The sequence below is a fragment of the Tasmannia lanceolata genome, unplaced genomic scaffold (assembly GCF_043159265.1).
Source record: "Tasmannia lanceolata isolate RefF3 unplaced genomic scaffold, GAP_Taslan_0.1 ptg000023l, whole genome shotgun sequence".
Lineage (NCBI taxonomy): Eukaryota > Viridiplantae > Streptophyta > Magnoliopsida > Canellales > Winteraceae > Tasmannia > Tasmannia lanceolata.
In genome coordinates, this window is record NW_027518700.1 from 1,260,762 (window position 1) to 1,278,860 (window position 18,099).

General features: G+C 40.8%; 1 protein-coding gene and 1 long non-coding RNA gene across 2 annotated transcripts; one reads left to right on the plus strand and one right to left on the minus strand.

The window, feature by feature from the left end:
• The first annotated feature begins 2,371 nt into the window (after positions 1-2,371).
• LOC143856194 (uncharacterized) lies at positions 2,372-14,066 on the plus strand. Its single transcript, XR_013238127.1, has 3 exons — positions 2,372-2,508; positions 9,753-10,379; positions 12,315-14,066. It is a non-coding gene; the product is annotated as an uncharacterized LOC143856194 (long non-coding RNA).
• LOC143856193 (leucine-rich repeat receptor-like serine/threonine-protein kinase RGI4) lies at positions 12,059-16,307 on the minus strand. The gene is made up of 2 exons (XM_077366317.1): positions 13,381-16,307; positions 12,059-12,830 (listed from the first exon to the last, which is right to left on the minus strand). The coding sequence occupies exons 1-2, from the start codon at positions 16,208-16,210 to the stop codon at positions 12,370-12,372; spliced, it is 3,291 nt and encodes a 1,096-aa protein (XP_077222432.1). The 5' UTR covers positions 16,211-16,307; the 3' UTR covers positions 12,059-12,369.
• Between the last annotated feature and the right edge of the window lie 1,792 nt (positions 16,308-18,099).

An 18,099-nucleotide genomic window follows, 5' to 3' on the forward strand; every position in this document is an offset into this window, starting at 1 on the left:
TGGGATGATGAGTTCATGTTTGTACACCCTCTCATCACCTTTCATCATATACTTTCTCTCTTAATAGAATGCCAATTCCGATTATTGATTCCAACAATCCAATACGTTACTCGTTTTAAGATGTAAATTTTGAGGTAGATGTACCAAGTTCTAGGGTTAGATCATGGATTTTATGCTTGGTATAGTACGTTTCGCAGTGAATTTCTTAGGTGAGAAGTAGGTTTTCTTGGTTGATGGCTTTTCATAATTTGTGTCAGACGGGGTATTCATTAACTTCTAAGATTAAATGCTTAGGTATCTATCGAATTCTCATTAGACAACGACCGACTAACATACACTTCTCTATTAGTACAATGCACGTGAAGAAGGGTGAGGAAATTGTCAAATAAACATTTTACGTATGTCAAAATAACCCCTTAAGCCATGTTGGGCAACCGTGAATTTATTTTCCACGGAATATTGGCTTGCCCAGTGGTGAGGGAGGGTGACAAGAGGGATTAAGTGAGGGGCATATAAGAAAAGGTTGAAAACAAGGAAAAACAAACTCCACTCAAAATAAGATATATTTTTTTCCAATTTGTTAGCCTCTTCTCACCCTATCTTCATGCACGCCCTATCAAATCTCTCCTCCCTAGGCGTCTCACCACTTGATAAACTAATATTCCATAGGAAAAACTTTCCCGTTTGCCAAAGATAAATGATTTCATAGCAATTCAAGAATATGGGTTCTCTTAGGGTTTAGGGGTTCCGTGGTATAAATGAATGCTTAAACAAAAACAAGAGAATTTTCTAGTTCGTGAACTAACCAATTCAAGATATATGGAGGATGTTGTGATCACGTAACTAGAATAGACATTAAACAAAGATCTCTAAGAAGCATAAGCACATTACATGGTAAATGTTACTCTTGCTATGTGGATGCATCTCCTGAACACTCCGGCAGAAGGTGTGTGTGTGCACGGAGTGTCAGAACCGGTTGCGGTTAAATGAATTAAGCTAATTTCGACTCTCTTTGAAGTATGGTTGTTGGAACAACCGTTTTAACAAAGAGAGTGACTATCTGAAGACGAATGAGCGTATTTAGTCGACCACTGAACACAAGTCTGCAGAGAGGAGAGAAGACTATAACAATGAATTAGAGAACGCAATGGAAATGAATTGCAGTAAATGATAAGTGCTGAACTAAATACCTGAATACTGTGATGGAGAAACTTATGGGAAGCGAGGCTATCCAAAATTGGGGAAATGATAAATTTGCACCTTTTTCTTCCCCATGCTACTCCTTTGGTGAAAAAAGAGTCCTCACAATTACACAAGAGAGGTGGCCCAGGTAAAAAAGGGAGAGAATGCATCACTTCCCCAAAATTGTCCTAAAAGTAACATTAACGTGGGTCCTAAACACATTTCATGTGATTCACTAGGTAACGATGGCCCTACCATTATATCACGTGAATAATCAGATGTTGATATTTGAAACATGAGAGATGTGCATAACATTATTGGTGAGTCTCGTTGCACAAAAGTCAGATGGCTTAGTGGCTTTGCTTGGAATCTGGGTGCAACATCAGCAAAACCTTTTGTTTGGTCGCCTATGCTGATGTGTCTCCCTTGTCTCCTTTCAAAGAAATCCAAACCAAATTTCACAAAAAAAAGTGGAATTTTGCTTGGATTTATTGGGGATGATTTTTCTCTCTCTCTATCTCCTTCGCTTCTCCCTTGATATTGGTGATGAAAATCCCTACTCCCGCCTACAGTGTTGACAACCAAACACTAACCACAATTCTACAAGGTAAGTTCCAAGGGTTCAACTCAGGCCGGGTTTGGGTAGAGGACAACCGTAGCCCAACCATAGGTAGCAGTGCCTCAACTCTAACCCGGCCTAACTTGAGCCTCAACTAGAACAGGGTCAACCCTAACCCAATTCGCCTCTAAATCATTCAACCCTAACCTGAATCATCTAACCCGTTTTTTCAAATCAGGTCAGGCGGGTTCAGTTAGGTTCGGCTCACCCTAGAGCAAAAACAGAAAAAATCCAAATAATAATAATAATAATAACCCAAAGATTTTAAAATTCATGCTAAAATCAGAGGATGAAGGTCGAGTTTGGGTTATGCCTAAGACCTTAACCCCGAACTCAACCTGAAATTAAACCTACCCGTGAAAATATCAACCCAACACGGGTTGAACCCATCAGGTCCGGGTTGAGCCCGACCCAAGCTACACCCTGACCCACTAGCTCACCTATCGAAGGCCCTTCTCATCAACAACCCATAAGCCCATATCACACCAACGTGTGCCACGTGTAATGTGTGCCATGTCCATTTTCGTTGATAAATTACGGTAATAATATATCATATCGGATAAAAACCCTAATAACATTCTCAAATTTCCCTCATTTCCCGCTTTGTTTCTACTTCTTCTAACTCGTGAACAAAATGGGGATTTTCGCAAGGAATCTCAGCACTCAAATCCAATCGAGGTTTGCTTTCATGGCCTGCTAATTCCATGGTAAAGAGTCTCTTTCTAACCCTTCTCGATTGTTCTTTACTATTAGTTGTTAATGGTACCGCATTTCGATTCACATCATGGAGAAAAAAAAAAAACAATAGAATATTATGGAATCGGATTGGTATTCTGGAAAATTGTTGAAAATTCCCCGTCTGGTTACCCAGAAATTCTTTCTGTTGGGAAAGTTGCCTTGTTTTCCACTTAAGGCTGTTTCCTAATACGAGCAAGCCACGGTTGTGGTGGGAAACGAAAGTGGGTCTCTTACTTTTTTTTTAGGTTGTGTAAGAAACCTAAGGGCCGTTTTGATACGTAGATTTTAGAATTCAGGTTTTAGTTTGAAAACAGTGTAAAAGAGGGTTCATGATCAAGATGTTGTATGTGTTTCTTGGATTGTAAGTAAGAAATCCATGTTTTAGAAATGTCTCCCACATCGTGAGATTTCTAAAACCTGGAAACATGGAACCATCTGCTGCTCTCTTGCTGTCGGAAAGAAGGGCGAGAAATCAGAAAATGACGGTTGGTCTCTTTCTTCTCTCCTCACATCTACAATTTTGAAGAAATCAAGGATTCTAAAACCCGCGTATCCAAACGGCCCCTAAGATATAGATAAAAATGACGGATTTCTCATGTTGAGAGAGAGAGAGAGAGAGAGAGAGAGAGAGAGAGAGAGAGAGAGGAGGGTTTTTTTTTGGGTTTCTTCTCAGGTTTTCTCTTGGGACTTTTTCTAGGGGTTCGTTCGAGTACAGTCTTGGTTGAGAAGCAAGGGAAGGATTGCGGTTTTTGGGTTTTGGCTTTAATCCATTGTAATCATTGTATATTGCTTTTCTCATAGTGGAAGGTCATTTTCTCGCCCATGGATGTAGGCATCTTGGCTGAACCACGCCAATCTTGGTGTTCATCTTGTGGTTTGTGTTTTTTTTTCTACTTTTCCGTTTATTTGTGCACGATCGGATCAGATTTGCCCGGCGGATTTTCTGAGCAAGTGGTATCAAAGCTGAGGTTGGAGCGATCATCGAGACTGGGTAGAGTGATCATGGGTGTTGTGCTTGGGTCGCGGCTAGTTGGCTAGAGTGATTGTCGAAGGATAGAAAGATTATCCGAGAGTTTCTCCTTCGAGGTGTAGGCCACCAATGAGAAATGCGGAGTGCCTGGAATGGTGGTAAAATCAAGTTCTACCCAATTTAACATCGCTAGGTTTGATGGAAAGGACAATTTCACCCTATGACAGATGAGGGCGAAGAACATCTTAGTTCAACAGAGCATAAGCTAAGGCATTGAAGGGAAAGGAGGGGAAGCTAGAGAAGATGATGGATGCCGAGTGGGAAGACATCGAGTCGAATGCGGTTAGCACAATTCGACTATGTTTGATAGATAACATTATGTTTAACGTTATAGAAGAAGAAGAACTGCCTAAATTATGGGATAAGTTGGAAAAGCTTTATATGTTAAAAAGCTTGGTCAACCGATTGTATATGCAACAACAGTTGTACGGATTGAAGATGCAGGAAGGCAGAAATCTTCTAGAACACATTACTGTGTTCAATGGGCTTGTGGATCAGCTCCCCAAGGTTAAGGAAAAGTTGAAGGAAGAAGACAAGGCCCTTTTGAATGTTTTTGAATGTTTTTTTTTTGTTGTTTTTTTTAGGAAGCATTGCTTTGGGACATGGGCAAGAAATCAGCATGCGATTTTCGTCCCAAGTTAGAATTGCTAAATTGGCAACCATAGGCCACATGTAAAAGGGAAAGCAGCTGCTGTCCAAGGCAGCAACTTGGTGACTATATCAAGAGACGGTGAAAGAAGTAAGCAAGGCTGCTGTTTGGCATTTCCAACTATAGGCTTTCTACAAAATTTTTAGTTGCCGAATCAGCAACTCGCTTGTTTTAGATGCTGCTGTTAATTCTTGGATGTTGAAGCTTTCCAAAGGAGGATTCGTTGCTATTGTCACTTGTCGTTCCAAAGGAGGCACCAACAATATTCATGGACGTGAGAGAATGTTGGGCCACAAAGAAGCAGCATGTGCATAAGATGAGTGTAGCGGAGATGCGAATGCTTAGATGGATGTGCGGCCACACAAGGTTAGATAGAATTAAAAATGAAGACATTCGTAAAAGAATGGGGGTGGCACCAATTGAGGAGAAAATGAGAGAGCACCGCTTAAGATGGTTTGGACATATCCAACGTAGGCCTTTGGATGCTCCAGTGAGAAGAGGCGACTCGTGCCAAGTTGATGGAGTAAAAAGAGGTAGGGGTAGACCTAAAACAACTTGGTAGAAACAGTGAGGAAAGACTTGATAGCTAGGAACGTAACAGAGAACATGACCTTGGATAGGATAGAATGGAAGAAAATGATCAACATAGAAGAACCCAACTAGAGCCAGGATTAGAGCTGGTTAGATTCCTTTCACTTTCTTTATGAAATTTTTCTAAAGGATTCATTTAGCCGACCCCAACTAGTTTGGGACAAAGGCTTTGTTGAGTTGAGTAGTTACTTTTTCTTACATGAAAGTTCGGATCATACCATTTTTTCTTATTTTGTATGGCAAAAGCCATTAATAGAGGAAATCAGGCAATGAAATTTTTTAGAGTTTGCAAAATTTTAAGTGTTTTAGTGAAGAGAGCTTTGCTCTTAGAAGCGATTGGAGTTTCCTCCAAAACCGTGGAGTTTCTTCGACCTCCACAAACATTTTAGTGTTTCTTTGTGTGCATTTTCTTCTTCATTAGCGAAGTCACCCGGTGTTTGACGTCACAGTTATGGTACAGAGTGTACCAAGGGGACATTATGAGACAAAAGCATGGCAAATGGCATTAGGTACAAGGTGTACAAGGGGATCAAGTTACATTTTGGCAGGACTGATAATGTAAGGAAGTGGCTTTGATGGATCTATTTCCAGATCTTTTTGTTGTATCCTCAAAAAATGAAGCTTTCGTCCAAGAGTGCTTTCAGAGAAGTGGGGAGCAGGAAGCTTAACTTCATTGAGAACTTCTTCGACTTCGACAGAGAGGTTGACATGATTGCCTCCCTCCTTGAGATCCGAAACTCCTACATCCAGAAGTTCAGCAACGACAACAAGGTTTGGATATGAAACTCATTTGGGGTCTTTACTGTAAGGTCTTTCCTACGACAATATTGCTTCTTGCCCGGTTTCCTTACACTTGATTAGAGTTTGGAGCATCCTAGCACCACCTAGGGTTTGTGCGGGTGGACAGCTTTCAAGGACAAGATTTGACAGCTGATCATTTGTGAACTTGTGAGATCCTTATTGTTTGTTAGAAATGAGATTAGGGTTAGAAGAGAAGAAGAAGAAGAGGAGTGAAGGATGGAGAGTCTCCACTAGGGAGCTCCTCATGAATATGATGTATATATAGGCCCAAACTAGGGCAACAACATACAATGACTACAATACCCCTAACTAATACAAGTAATGTCCAAACTAACCTAATACATTATTCAACACTCCCCCTCAAGCTGGAGTGTATATAGTATGAAGCTCCAGCTTGCTACAAAGAACTACGTCAACAACTAAAAAAGTACAAGAAGTTCATGTACATCCAGCTTGGTATAACACTCATCCTCAAGCTAGTGTGGTACATACATATTGAAAAACATAAACAAAAAACAAAGGCCACCATGAACAGCATCGAGATCAATGTCCATCAAAAGAGTAGCTCCCCTGAAGTAGCACAACAACGAGAGCGATCAAATAGGGCCTCTCCCTGAATGAGAGCATGGCGAACATATCCGCATATCGAGGGCAATGGAGGCGCCATGGCAAGAACAACTACAATTCAGCAAGCAAAAGGGCCACACCAAAGGTGTGCACAACGAGCATTGGCGAAGCAGCACAACGCCAAGTGAAGAGGATAGCAACTGATGGGGAAACCATCGAAGATAAGGTCGACAGAGAAACCGTTGCCTGGAGAGAAGGGATAGAGAGAAAGAGGATAACCAACCAACGATGGGGAAACCATCATCTGGAGACTAGGTTGACGGCATGAACATCGTCACCTGAAAAGATAAGAAGATAGGAAGAGGATAACCAACCAGCGATGGGGAAACCATCGTCTGGTGACAACGTCGATGGCATGAACATCGTCACCTGAAGATAAGAAGAGTAAGATAACCAACAAACGATGGGGACATCATCGCCTGGAGATAAGGTTGACGGCATGAACATCGCGCCTGAAAAGAGCCGATCAACGATGGGGAAACCATCGCCCGGAAAGGAGAGGTCGACAGGAAAAGACAGTCGCCTGTAAGAGAGCCGACCAACGATGGATATGGAAGCCATCGCCCGGAAAAGGAGGAAGAAGATAACATGAAGGGATAAGGCAAAAAAGCCGAACAACACGAAGTGACATGAAAAACAAGACATGAAAACAAGACAACACTCCCTCAAGAAGACAAAGACAACACTAACAACACTCCCCCTCAAGAAAAGACAACAAAGTGGACAAGACAAAGAACTAAATGAAAACACTCTCCCTCAAGTTGAAGGTCAAATACCTTCAACTTGCAACGAAAAGAAGACAAATAAGGCACTACACCGCTTTCGGACATTTGATCAAACACTTGGTGTGCGTCGTAGAGAAGAAGACAAAGGAAATATGACAAACAAGGCACCACACCTCTCTTAGACATTTTATCAAATACTTGGTGCGCGCCTTGAAGAACTACATAAAAGACATAGAAGGTAATAGAAAGAAAGAGATGATAAGAAGACGACAACAAGACAAGCACAAGAGAACAACAAGAAACAATACAAGACAACACTCCCCCTCAAGTTGAGGCAAAAGGCCTTCAACTTGAAACAAAAAGAACACTTTCAAGGCACAAAATCCCTTTGAGACATTTCATCAAACACTTGGGGTGCACCTTGAAGATGAGATGAGAAAGGCAAAGGCCATAGGCCAAAAAAGCTATAGAGAAGAGAAAATAAAGAGAGCTTTGGAGTGGAGGAGAACTCAAAATGGGTTTACACAAGTAATACAAACATGAATTTTGTTTTGTTTTGAGATATACGATAGAGGGAAAATGGGTTAAAACGAAATGGGTTTGCCGAAATGAAAGAGAAAGTGAGCTTTCTAGGGTATAGAATTTTTTTTTTTTTTTTTTTAAATTTTATTTGGGTATTGTAGCAGGTTACTGTAGCGATTTACTCTAGCGTTACTGCAGCGGGTTACTGTAGCAGTTACTGTAGTGGCTTACTGTAGCAGGGAATGGAGGGGTTAGGGGAAAGGGAAGAGGGGCAGTGGGAGGAGGAGGAGGAGGAGGGAAGGACACGAGCGAGGAGAAGAATTGAGGGAGAAACTATAGAGAGATAAAGAGAGGAAAACGAGATACGAGAGAGATACGAGAGAAAGGGATGATGGCATGGGGGGAGATACTCTTCTTCTTTCCTTCTTGAAGGATCAGCCCATTGGCTCTGATACCATGTTAGAAATGAGATTAGGGTTAGAAGAGAGGAAGAAGAAGAGGAGTGAAGGATGGAGAGTCTCCACTATGGAGCTCCTCATGAATATGATGTATATATAGGCCCAAGCTAGGGCGACAACATACAATGACTACAATACCCCTAACTAATACAGGTAATGTCCAAACTAACCTAATACATTATTCAACATTGTTTATCACTGCTCTCTCTATGTGGAGCTGTCTATGTGGAGGTAGGTGAGTCACTAGATCATATCTTTCTTCACTGCAGAATTGCTAGAGTAGTGTGGAGTCGCGTTCTCAGGAGATTCAGGGTGTCGTGGGTTTTCCTGCCCCGCCTGTAGGAGCTTCTAGACAGCTGGGCCTGCTCTTTGGCCCAAGAAAAGGGCGGGTCCTCTGGAAAGTTATGCTTCTTGCTACTATTTCGAAGGAGAGGAATGTTAAGGTATTTAAAAATGTAGTTAACGGGCCTTACTTCCTTTTTCGTGAAGGTTATTTTGCTCAACATCTCTTGGTTAAGAATTCTACCTTGCTTCAAGTTCTTCTCCAGCATAGAGATCTGGCTGCATTGGAGGGAGATTTGTACTAGTAAGGAGAATGTGGAGAAGATCACCCCTAGATGGATCGCTCTCGACCCTGGATGGGTGAAGCTTAATTTGATGGTTCAAGCATTGGTAACCCTTGACTGGTTGGTGTGGGAGGAATCCTATGAGATGAGTCGGATTTCACCGGCTGGACTTTTTCGGATCCCATTGGGATAAATGACTAATGAGGCGGAGGTGAGGGCCCTACTTATGGGCATCAATAGGATATCAAAATCACATACTCCAGTGATATGATCAGGCTTATTATGGAGGGAGATTCCCTCAATGTTATTAGTTGGATGGATGGGATTCGGCCTTATCCTTGGAGATTTGGAGTTTGATTGAGGATCTAATGGAGGGTTCCTCAATTATGTTCGATCATGTTATGAGATCCTTAAACAGCGAGACAAATTGCCTTGTTTGATCTAGAATTGGTGGTACTAGCTTGGTGATATTTGACTCGCTCCCCCTTTGACGATGTTTTTTCTTGTTTTGCTCTGCTTTGTAGTTTTGTTGCTTTCTGTTGTATCGACCAACTGGGTCACTTTTCTTTGCTTTAATAAAATTAGCTACCTTTAAAAAAATTATGAGGCAGTTATCATAAAGTGAGAGGGTAAAATCTCGACTTATACCCGTTGATGAACCCCCCTTAAATCAATCTGACAGCACGAAAATGTCAGATCGAGGTGACTCTGAACAGATAAATACTCGAGAAGGGAAAACAATCAAATTGACACCCCCAATTTTTTTGAGAAATATGAATGTCTTTGCTCTTTGGTGTTCTTTGATATATTTATGCTAATTTAGAATTGATAGACAACTGTTATTAAGTGTTTTCGTATTTTAATGTTTGAAGTTTCTGACTAAAAGAAAAACAATATATTTGTTAATTAATAGGAAAACTAGAAGAGCTATATACTGGAAAAGGCTAGGTATATAGTATCCATGAGCATTTTATATATTAATGAGACTTGGCTGAGAATTGAGAAATCATAATTAATTAACAGATCCTAATTCCGTGGATAAGATCTCTTCTAACGAATGGTGCCATGTGTAACTTATCGTTGTTTTTTTACTCTCGCTGTCAGTTTTAACGCATGTAATTTTAACATTTTGGGTGATAATCCAATAATGGAAACATCTATGAAAGCACGCCTACCTGATTTACTGCATGCCCTTTTTGCATATCATTTGATTCTCCACCTCTTCTACTAATTATGATCAATAGTTTTTCTTTTGAAGGATAAAATGACAATATACCAAGGAAATCGCGATCAATATCAAAGTGTGATCTTACTCCGTGACCTATATCATCTCTTACCAAATGATTTAAATTGTTAAAATTTAGGAAACTTCATAGTATTACTTTTGATTGTTCCCCAACGATTGTTGCATGAATGCTTCATAGTCATACCAATAGGCGGCCCATTGTTGAATCAGGCTCTACTCTGTAAGGGGGTGAGCGAAGCAGTAGCAGAGAAAGCAATAAAGCAGGTTTCTGAAGATGGTGACTCCGGGGGTGATCAAGATGCCTGCCTGGGCATGCTGAAGCTTTTGATGGATCATCTCGCTGCCCGGGCCGGGCCTTGAAACTGGCTCTGTGGCCAAGACGTATCTCTTGAGACTCATAAATCAAGGATTGTGAGGTGGCTCCACTACTGAGGTTTCAATTGGGGTGTCACTAACTTCATCCTGATGAAGAAGAAGCTGCAATCTCAGTATCCAGTATCCACCCAAGAGAGCATGAACACTTGAGATCCTCAACAAACCGAACTTGGGATTCAAGACCTCCAAACTTTAGATTAATGGTCATCTACTGCCTCAAATATTTGATTCATATGGGCAAAAGCTACAGGTATGCTTTCTCTTTCTTCTTCAATTTTTCTCAATGCAGCTTCACATTTTTTTCCCCATGTAGTGAAGTCCGAAAGCTTCCATTGGTGGGAGTGATGGAACCATAGTTTCAAAACTCCCCCTGCGTCGTAGTCGACTTTTCCAAGTCAACTCTTTTTTAACTATGGTCTCCTTATCCGAGTCCGCCGCGTTTTGCCGAACAAAGTCAATCAGAACTCGTTGACTTTCTTGATTTATGACCGTGTCAACTGAGTACTCGGCCGTGTCCGGCCATGTTAATGCATTACTTGACTGCATCGACCAAATATTCAAGTGCGCCACACCGAGTCGACTAGATGGGACCCTGTAAAATGATACAGGATCCTTTTATTGCACCAATGTGAGTGGCCAGATGAGACCACAATTTACATGCCCATTATAGACCCCTGAACTAGCCCTTGTTCCGTCTTTCCTTCTGTTTAATGTTAAAAGGGCCTTCTCATTCCCCAAAAAGCCCAAGTATTCTTGTATGTTATTCTTCTTTGCTCTCTCCAGAATTTTGTAGAGCATTAGTATCTGTGCTGCAGAGTTTTCCTTTGCTTAGAGGTAGTTTTTGTCTCTCTCTCTCTCTCTCCCTCTCATCACATGCGTCCTTTTTGCACTGACGAGTTGTGTGGAGCACGAGGCCACATGAGCTTTGCTGGAAAGACAGAAAAGCCTCACTGATTCTCTTTCTCAATCATTAAATTAAATACTAATAAAGGGCCCTCCTTGTTTGGATACGAGAATCTCTCTCCCTCTCAGGTTTCTCTCTTTCCTGGTGTCTATACTCTATTGACAGCATTTCTTGACTTGTTAGAGCCAATGAAATAAGTTTAAATAATGTTGAGGCGTGTCAGTATTAGCTAAAATAACAAGAAAACACTTAATCATTGACTACACTAATCTCCACACATCTATCTACCCTACCTTTCTCCCCCCAAGACATCCACCTCCCCATCATCGTACACACATTACCCAGATTCTGAGGTGTTATTACGCTTCTACCAAGGTTTCTTGAAAACATTTTATTTCGGAAAACATCACCCAAAAAGTATGTTTTTTAGTGGAGTTAAATAAAATACTGACTGCAAAAATATACTGTTACACTTGGTCTGGTGATCCAAGCTGAATATTCACCTGCTGTGCTCTACAATGGACGGATCATGTACTGAAAATCTCTTTTATCAAACAATCCTACACGTCCAATTTGTGAAAAATTTTGAACCCATGCCCTCTAGCTTGTTGAAAAATTGTAAGTTCTAGGGGTTAGGGTTTTAAAGTGGAGAAGATTTTGAGATATTTATGTTTGGTTGCGGGTAATTAGCTCGGAGAATATTGGTGTAAGTAGTCAACAGGGAGGAGACAAGCATTGGATTTTCCTGAATTTACCCAGGAGACTAATGGTATGTAGTGTTTGGTTGTCAACCTCGGAGCACCATTCCCATTAAATTAAGCAAAATTTTATATTTTGTGGATTTTTTGCTTGAATTTCATAGGGAGGGGACAAGAGTGACATGTTGTCAGACATGCAATGATAAACTAGGAGACATACCTGGGAGACTCCTAGGGATTTCAATGTTATATTGGCAGCACCCAAATGCCAAGCAAAATCACTAAGCCTCCTTAGCTTTTGTGGAATCAAACACAGGAAAATTAACAGGAAACAGACAAATTATCATTCAATCTGGACAAACAAAAAATACATTTAATAACTTAAGAGCTTGGAGGCTTGGATACAAAACTCAAAACAGACAAATTACCGTTCGTTTTGGACAAAGAAAAAATACATTTAATATTTATTAAAATTTTACAAATACCCACTAGGGGAAACTACTTCCTTGATTTTTCAAACCCATCTATTTAAATATTGGCTACTTCTCAAGATTTTCCCGAGTTTCTTCCAAAAATTTTACAGGTTGTCAACAGTCATTCACTAGACTAGCCTTCACCAGTTAAAATCCAATCTTCCATTAACCAGAACTATCAGACAATGCAAAGGAACAGTCAGAAGAGCCTTGCAAAACAATTCTCAGAGACGGAGAAGTAGATACAACAGCTGCTGAATTGCCCTTTGACAAATCGGTTTCCAACCGTCTGTCACTAACATCTATATGACGGATCTCCGTAAGCATTGCAACCACGTCTTTCATTGTGGGACGATCATTGGGTTTCACACTAACACATAGGACCGAAATGGCAAGTACTTGAAGCATTTCTTGTATCGGAGAGGCAGGTTGGGCTCGGAGCCTCTGGTCAAGGATATTGGACGGGTCTAGCTTACTTTGAAGGTGGTCACGAATCCATTGGACTAGGTGCGCACCACCGGGCAAAGATGGATCTAAGGGGTGTCTTCCTGTTAATACCTCGAGCAGAACTACTCCAAAGCTGTAGACATCACTCTTCTCTGTGACACGTTGCATCGAAGCGTGCTCTGAAAAATAGCACCATTATCAGTTTTTTTTTTAAACACAATTATAGGATTGATGTAGACCCAACAGTTATGATCGTCTGATCAAGGCAATCCACTGAGATCCACCAGTGGATCGCCTAGAATCCAGATCGATCAAAATTTGGCTCCCACTGGCAGTTCAGGTGCTGTGCTATGTTATGGAAAGAATTAAAAGAAATTTAAAGAAACAATTCTGATATGGATTTTTATGAGAAAAATTAAAATGAAACAAGAAATAAGAAATTCCAAGTCCAATTGACAAATAAATAGAAATCTCAAAACTTCCAAGCTGAGATGCACTAGGTGGATGACAAATATTTATCTAACAGAGGGCTCACCTGTACAATTAAGTGTTAATGTTGGAAACAATTGAAAGGAAAATGGAGGGAGACAAATCCCGGATATGGGTTTTTATGGGAAAGCTTAAAACAAAAAGGAATGCTTAAGAATTTTAGTCCCATTGATAAATATTATGAGAAAAAGACCATCAAAATCAAGGAAATTAAAGTGAAAGGTGTGGTACAAAATTTACCTGGAGCCATGTATCCATAAGACCCAGCAATATGAGTAGAAGCTCTCAAATTCAACTTGGAAAACTCATTTTCACCACAATTCACAACCCTAGAAAGCCCAAAATCAGCAAGGTAGGCCTCATATGTGGGCCCCAATAACACATTCATGGCCTTCACATCACCATGCAAAATCGGCGGCACACAATCATGGTGCATGTACGCAAGCGCGTGGGCCACCCCTAACATGATATCATATCTGGCTTTCCATTCCGATCCAACGGCCAATTTTCCGCCCCCGTGAAGGAGCCCACTCAAGCTCCCATTCGGCAAATAGTCGTAAAACAACAGCTTGACATTTTGATATGTGCACCACCCCAATAGCCGGATAATATTCCGGTGCCGGATCGATCCGAGCGAATCGATCTCCGACCAGAACGCGCCTGATTGTTCCGATGACCACATCTTTTTCACGGCAAGCGTCACGCCGGCCGGAATTTCGACCTTATAGACCTCGCCAGAGCTCCCGGTTCCGATCACATTGCCGGAGGTCAGATTTCCGATCACTTGATCAATAGAGATATCAAGCTTCTGATACAGTTTTATCTCACACGTGCGATCCACAGTCGCATTATTGTCCACACGTGTGCGGATTAACATGTACAGTGCCAGTAGGACTATTACTGCGCTGGCGCTGACTAGGATTGAGATCGCCAACTTCATAGCTGATGTGGCATTTTCCTTGGGTCCCACATGGATTGTGGGCCCCACTGACCGGCCTGAGAGGTAGAGGTCCCGGTTTCCGGCAAGATCACTTAGAGGGAGCTTTTGGAAGAACGGAGTGTCCGGTAACTCACCGGAAAAGTCGTTGAAGGAGATGTTGAGGGTGACGAGGTTATGAAGTCCGGCGAGCACGTCGACGGTTCCGGTGAGCTGATTGTGAGAGAGATCGAGGCTTCCGAGCTTGTCGAGACCGGAGAATTGGCCAGGAATTTCGCCGGAGAGACTGTTAGTACTGAGATTGAGTGAGATTTCGAGTGCAGGAATCTGACCCAATTCCGGTGGAATTCCGCCGGAGAAACCGTTATCTCCGAGATCTAACAGTTGTAGCTTGATGCATAATCCAAGCTCGGCCGGAATTCCGCCGGAAAGTCTATTTTTGCCAAGAACAAGTTTGGTCAACTGGGTCAACGATCCGAGACTAGAAGTCAACGCACCCGTAACTGTATTATCAGAAACATCGATGAATTGTAGGCTTTTGGGCAATTTTTCTGGCAATGGACCAGTAATAGAATTCGAATGTAGGTCGAGAAATTCTAGATTTTCGCAACCCGAGATCGACGGTGGGATTTGTCCCACGAATCTGTTGCTACCCAGATCAAGAAAATTCAAATTCTTCAAATTCCCAATGTCATTAGGAATTATTCCAGCCAGTCTGTTGTTGTTCGATCGAAACCGGAACAAATTCGTGCAGTTTCCAATTTCGGTGGGTAAAAAACCCGATAATTCGTTAGATAAAAGAAGCAATTTACTGAGGTTTTTCAGCCCAAAAATCTGTTTCGGTATCGGCCCAAAAAAATTGTTGTATGATAGATCAAGAGCTTGAAGATTTAAGCATTCGGCGAGTTTCTCCGGAATTGTCCCAGTTAGATTATTTTTCCAGGCAAAGAATAAAGTCAAGTTCTTCAAGTTACCAAAATCAATAGAAATCTCACCTGAAAGATTGTTGCTGTCTAGTTCAAGATGAGTTAGAGCTGTACAGTTTGAGATTTCTGAAGGTATTGAATCTGATAACTGATTAAGACTAAGTTGAAGTCCTTGAAGAGCTGAGAAATTTCCAAAACTAATGGGTATTTTTCCAGACAAGATATTCTCCGATAGATCAATGACCATCAGCTCTCTGCAATTTCCAAGCTCAAAAGGAATTTCACCCACGATGCTATTTTGCCATAACAGCAAATTCTGAAGCTTACTGAGTCCACCAAGTTGAGTTGGGATTGGACCCGAAATCGCGTTCTGATACAAATACAAGTTCTGCAATTTGCTGCAATTGCCGAGCTCGTTTGGGATCGGACCCGATAAAAGTGCGGTATAAATCGCGATGGTTTGAATCTTTTTGAGAAACCCTATTGACTGAGGAAGATTTCCACTAATTCCAGTCTCTGCAAGGCCCAACATAACTAAATTGCTGCAATTTCCAATCTCTGAAGGCAATTCACCATTAAGATTTTGATTTCCACCAGCTCGAAAGACTTCGAGAACACGTAATCTTCCTATGCTTTTGGGGATTTCGCCGCTTAGATGATTGTCGTAGAGAGTCACATGGACAAGGCTGGAAAGATTTCCTATGTCGGAAGGAATCCCGCCTTCGAGTAAATTTGAACTGAGATAGAGACTTTGCAGCTTGTTTAGTCTGCAAATCTCGATTGGAATCGCACCCGAAATTTCGTTGTTGCTTAGATCGACAAGACCCAATTCGCGGTATTCGCCAAATTCTTTTGGGATTGGGCCAGTGAGATTTGTTGCTGAGAGAATAAGAGTCTTCAAGGACTTCAGAGTTTGAAAATTTGAAGGCAGTTGGCCTTGCAAATCCACTGATTGTATACTTATTTGGACGACATCGAAATTCGAGTTGCAACTGATTCCAAACCATTTGCAGGGATTTGGGTCTGAAGGATTCCATGTTCTTAATGCGTCGGCCGAGCTGTTTAGACTGTTCTTCCATGAGAGAAGAGCTTGGCCTTGTTCATCAATTGAGAAACAACACCTGAAAAAGAGAGAGTTTACGTAAAGAAGGAACAAAGAGGAGATGATATTGGGGGAAAGTAAGAGATTCATTGGATTTGCAGGCATTGCTGATAAGGAAGAACAGATGATCTGTTTTGGGATTGTAGAGGGGAGAACCCCATGTTTTGTTTATAGTAAAAATGCTGGAGATCTGGATCAAAGAGCAGCTTGATTTTGGTTATTTTAATAGCACTATTGGCAATTAAGTGATAGGTACAGATGGCTTTTGGTTTAATTTATACATATGGGCCTTGGGTTTTCTTATCTCTCAATGTGGAAAGGTGGACACGGGAGTCAGTTTATCTGTAGAATTTGGTAAATTTTATCAAGAGACATATAGTGAAACTTGAAAATGGGCTTAAAATAATTATAAAGTTTTTCTACTCTGTCTTTGGGTAGGAGTGATGGAGATGGCTTTGGTTCAGCTTATAGAATTGGGATCTGTTTTGTTTCATACAAGAATGAAGGATGTGTTAAGTTAATTCATTGATTCAGTAAAGGTGGAGATGTTTTTCCTTTAGTAAAAATATATGCAATTGTTCTAATACATGAAAATGGATTATTGTCAGTAACTGGAAGGATGGAGAATGGTTTTGGTTAAATTTATGTGCAACTACTATACATATTTGGCTTTCCAAAAACTTGTGAAGGATGGATATTAGTGTTAGGCTTCTATAATAAGGAAAACCTGAGTTGAATTTTCCTCTTTGTATTATACCTGAGATTTAACCTTTAAGATCTATGGGTTCTGGTGGAATAATTGGAATATTACAATAGCCAACCTTTATGCATCATTTCCACCTCTTTTTTATTTTCTTTTTCATCTTCAGACAGACACAAACAAAAGCAGATGGAAATGCTGAGAAAAAGGGTGGAAATATCATTTCTGAATACATGAGTTTTTTGGTTAAATTATGCAAAATAATTTTCTCTTTATCTTTGGATCAAGGGAAAGATACAAAAGGGTTTTGACCATTTTATAGAAGATGGGTCTTTACAGAAACTGGTCATGCTTTATTTAGAAGATTGGGTTTTCTTAGTATTATTAAGGTATTGATGGAGATGGGTTTATGTTATTTTATGTGCTGAGAGAAAGAGAAAGAGAGAGAGAGAGAGAGAGAGAGAGAGAGAGAGAGAGAGAGAGAGAGAAGGATTACCCAATCTCATGGCTCACATATGTAAGAGAGAGGGGGAGGGATCTGTTTTAGTGAAGTGCACATGCAAGTGAGGAATAAGTAAAAGATGTTATTATAAACTGGAAATCTGGCCACACTGTCGGGCGGCATTTGCTAGAAAGCAAAAATTATATACACGAACATGTACATGACCTTGAGTGTAAGGAACAACAATAAAAACATGATTTTGTTAAGGGCAGTGATAAATGTACTCCCCTAATGGATAAATGGACTCCCCATGTGTCTATCTTGTTATTAGTTGCAAAAGCATTAGATTTAATGAAAAGCATGTGTGAAGTTAGGACTTCAGGGCGGTGAGATAGAGATAATGGTTCCGAGCCTTAACTTATTGATTTAAGAAGATGAAATTAAAATAGCCAATATATCATGTTATACAGAAAATGTCGACGGTCTAGATCGATCGAAAATGGGGTCCAGTCCATGAGTACCATTGGATGGATTCGCGTTGGATCTTGTTCCTCTTAAAGATTATGGGTCCCTTTAATTTGGAGGCCACCAAACTTGGCCCCTTATATGCAAATAAGTTTGGGAACCCCCATTTAGAAACAAGGGTCTAAGGTTTTGGGGGCTATAGACACTTCCACATTTTGATATTGGCACTACACACTTTGGCTTATTGAGTATTGTAACAGCCGTGAAAAGCTAGATTAAAAAAGTGAAACAAAGTAAGTTGTGCCATTATCAAAATTCAGTAGAGTGGATATTAGTCCCTTCTTTTAAAGTAATCTTATTTGTAAATATCACAATCAGAGGCTTCTT